Source organism: Verticillium alfalfae, genomic scaffold (assembly GCF_000150825.1).
Source record: "Verticillium alfalfae VaMs.102 supercont1.21 genomic scaffold, whole genome shotgun sequence".
NCBI classification, from domain to species: domain Eukaryota; kingdom Fungi; phylum Ascomycota; class Sordariomycetes; order Glomerellales; family Plectosphaerellaceae; genus Verticillium; species Verticillium alfalfae.
In genome coordinates this window covers 1-3,568 of record NW_003315045.1, presented here as the reverse complement: position 1 = coordinate 3,568, position 3,568 = coordinate 1, and the positions used below count along the sequence as shown (strand labels likewise).

General features: G+C 43.0%; 1 protein-coding gene across 1 annotated transcript; it reads right to left on the bottom strand.

Annotated features, from left to right (window-relative positions):
- Positions 1 to 567: 567 nt before the first annotated feature.
- Positions 568 to 1,419, bottom strand: VDBG_10191 (tRNA_SAD domain-containing protein; the record flags this gene model as incomplete). Its single annotated transcript, XM_003009773.1, has 2 exons — positions 568 to 1,356; positions 1,411 to 1,419. 2 exons carry the CDS (start codon positions 1,417 to 1,419, stop codon positions 568 to 570), a joined length of 798 nt encoding a protein of 265 aa, XP_003009819.1.
- Positions 1,420 to 3,568: the final 2,149 nt, after the last annotated feature.

Here is a 3,568-nt window from a genome sequence, read left to right as displayed (position 1 = left end):
CTACGAGGTCGAGGCGCAGAGAAGGAGCTCGCGTCTTCTTCGACACGGTCATGTCTGCGCGTCACGGGGTCGACCATGGCGGCATGGTGGCCGGCTTCAAGCTCGCGCAGAAGAACGGGTCGCCAAGCGCAAGGTCATTGGCATTGATGCCTCGGCCAAGGTGCAGCAAACCTTTGATCAGGTGCTGCGCATCGCCAAGGCAACGGGCGTCAAGATTGGTCTCGAGGAGGGCGACATTACAGAGGCCGACATTATCCTGGATGACAGGTATCACGCTGGCGTGTACGGCATCCCCGACCAGACGACCATTGATGCCATGAAGTTTGGCGCCAGCACTGAGGGCTTCATTACGGATCCCGTGTACGAGGGCAAGAGCTTGGCCGGTATGATGGACATTATTCGCAAGGGTGAGCTTGCCGAGGGCAGCAACGTTTTGTATGCCCATCTGGGAGGTCAGCTGGCCCTCAACGCGTACTCGAGTCTTTGAGGAGGCGAGGGTCAATGAGATGAAATGAAGCGATGATTTATGCGTTGCCTGTTTCCTGTGAACTGATGGACCAAATGATGCTATGCCAGTTCGTATGATATCTTGGAGATGCCCTTTTGGCGCTTGATGTTGCGAATCCTGACATGGCCCACCTCGCCCGTCGTCGCCATGTGCGTGCCTCCACAGGCGTAGGCTCCTGCGCCCTCAATGTCGACGGCGCGGGCAAGCTCTCCCTCAGGCAAGACGAGAGTCTCCGGCACCGACCAGCATGCCCGTACGAGCTCCTCCTGCGTCCAGTAACACACTTTGATCGGCAGATTTTCGTCGATCAAGGCGTTAGCAGCTGCCTCAATGTCGGCTTTGTGCTTGCCGTCGATGAAGCCTTTGAATTCGACAAACGCCGAGTCGGGGTAGTGCTGCGCCTTGAGCTCAGTGATGTCAGGGATGGCATCTGCGAGCTTGCGAACGGCCGAGCTGATGATGTGACCGGCGTCGTGAATCTTGGAATGCAGACGACGCTTGTCCATGTCAATTTTCTGAGTGACGAGGTCGCTTTTCTCAAAGGGGCTGTCCTCGAAAGAGCCCAGGTGGAGGATGGTTCCCTCAGTGGTTTTCCGCACGCCTGTGACGTGGAATTTGGCCGCGTCTCCCGTGATCATCGAGGTCATGGTGCCAGTGTCCGCTGGCTGGCCGCCTCCTTGCGCGTAAAAGAACGTCTGATCTGTCGCGACGAGAAAGTCGTTCTCACTGGCCGTCTTGAACAGAGTTTTGTGCGCCTCGCTGGCTGCCGTGAAGGGGGTGCAGGACACGACGAAGGCTGTGACGACGCCGCCATCGTTGTCGAGGTAGAGCGCTTTTGTCTTGACGAACTGCGACGATCAGCCTACATATCTCGCAGACTGTATTTGTGTAGAAAAGTATACCTGTGACATTTTTATGTGGAAAAAGGTTGGGATTTGTCGTTGCACCGCTGACTCTGAGTATGTAGTGATAGATCCAGGCAGCAGCAGGTGGCGGTTCGACCAGCACAGCACGTTGCTGAAATGCAGGTGAACCCTAACCTCACGGGTATCGGCCCCCTCCAACTCAGACTAAATGCTTGGCTCCTCAACTTCTGTTAAATCACTTCCGAGTGACTTCTTGATATCTTTTTTCAGTCATAGATTATATGTCTTTTGAGCTTCCGTCAATCTAGAATTTTAGAATTCGGCAATTGTATTACTCTGTCGAGTGCCTCCCCGACAAAACCATTGACGTAGCTTCGTCAGAAAAAGTTGTGACAGAGCGACTTGAAGATGATTGCAGGGAAATTGGATAAAAAAGCACCATGGATAAAGTCATCTTGACTTGCCAATTGTTACATCAATATTTCTACAGCGTAATTCTGAGAAGAGGGATGGTCATTCAGGAAGGCCTTTCGGAAATATCGATCGATGTGCATTGGAGCCTGCGATCTTCAATCGTGCATGGTTGAAGGTGCCCGACTTTGAACTATCGTTCTCAGGAAGGTTTCTGGAGAGCATAATATGCATACTGAGCACCAGTTGGCTTATTTACCTGCCCCCCAGCAGGTTAATATGGCAGCCCCTAAACTTTCTCGAGACTATTATATCCAGCGCTGCCGCCCGACCAAATAAGTTAAATATAGGGGGTATATTTAACTATTTAAACTGCCGAAACTAGTAGATTTAACTATTTAGTCGTATTTATAAGTATTTAATTCGATTTAACGTCGAAATAAAGCTCTCGCGATAGTTTAGCCTTATATATTAGCTAGGTTCCGTAGTATTAAGCCCTTTAGCTACTCTATAAGCCGAAATACTACTCGCTTAGTATAATAGTACCCCGACGAAGCTAGTTATTAATATACTATAGCTTCTCGAGGGTCTCTAGGGCTATCCCTATCCTCTATAAAGTTAGGGTTAGCTTCGAGAAGCTAAATACCCTTTTATAGTCTACCGATATTACTAGTATTACGAAGATATCGAGGGCGAATTTATTAATTATAAGGTAAGTCTCTTATTAATTAATCTACTATATAATAGGATCCTTAATATCTAGAGCCTCTAAGAGATTAAAGCGAAGATAGACGTTAAATTCTAAATTAACTATTAATATTCTTTAATACTTACTACGTATTTAATCGTCGAAGCTTATAATTAGTACTATAGCTTATAGAGAATATAAAATTTCGAAGTCTCTTAGCTCTTAGCTAAGAGACGGGGTATTAGATAGAGGGGATTAATAATATTAATAATCTTATTATTAATATATACCCTCTTATATTTTATAAACTTATATTAACTATTTAAGGTTTACTTATTATACTTTAAGCTATTAAATTCTAAGCTTAAAATATAGAATTATAATAGCTATATATAGTAAAGATTCACTAAACTTTATATAATACTTATTAAGCTTCTATTAAGTATTAGTAATTAAGAAGTAGAAGTATTAATATAAATCTTCTAATAGAGCTTCGAGGTATTAAGGAACTTTTATATATTTAGGATAGATATAATCGGGGAGGGCTTAACTAAATAAAGGAGATTTAAAGTATTAATTCCGAAATTAACGATTATATTTTAATAAGATTTATTATAAATAGTTTATTTATTATTAACTATTCTAATTTAAGTTATTAAAGAAAGCCTTCTAATCCTCTATCCTCTTAAAGATAAATTCTATTTTAATAAAAATCTCTTATAAAACTCTATAGCTCTTATTACGGGCATAGTGGACAGGTAATAAGGTGGAGCCCGTCACGTGACTGCAAGGTTAGTGATCACGGAAGCGTAATCCCCTCGGTGATTACGGAACTGTGATCACTATTAAGCGAATACCGTATAGTAATCGCGGAATAGTAATTACTAGCTTATATAACTTCTAATTATATAACTAGGAATTATAATATATAGAGAACCTCTAGAGCTCCTCTTACTAAAGGAGGGTATTTTAATATAATACTATAAACTAAGTATTTAAGATCTAAGATTATAGGTCCCCGTAATTACGACCTTAATAAATAGTAACTACCTTAGTTTAAACGAGCTAAACTAATTATATATTATATAATTAGAA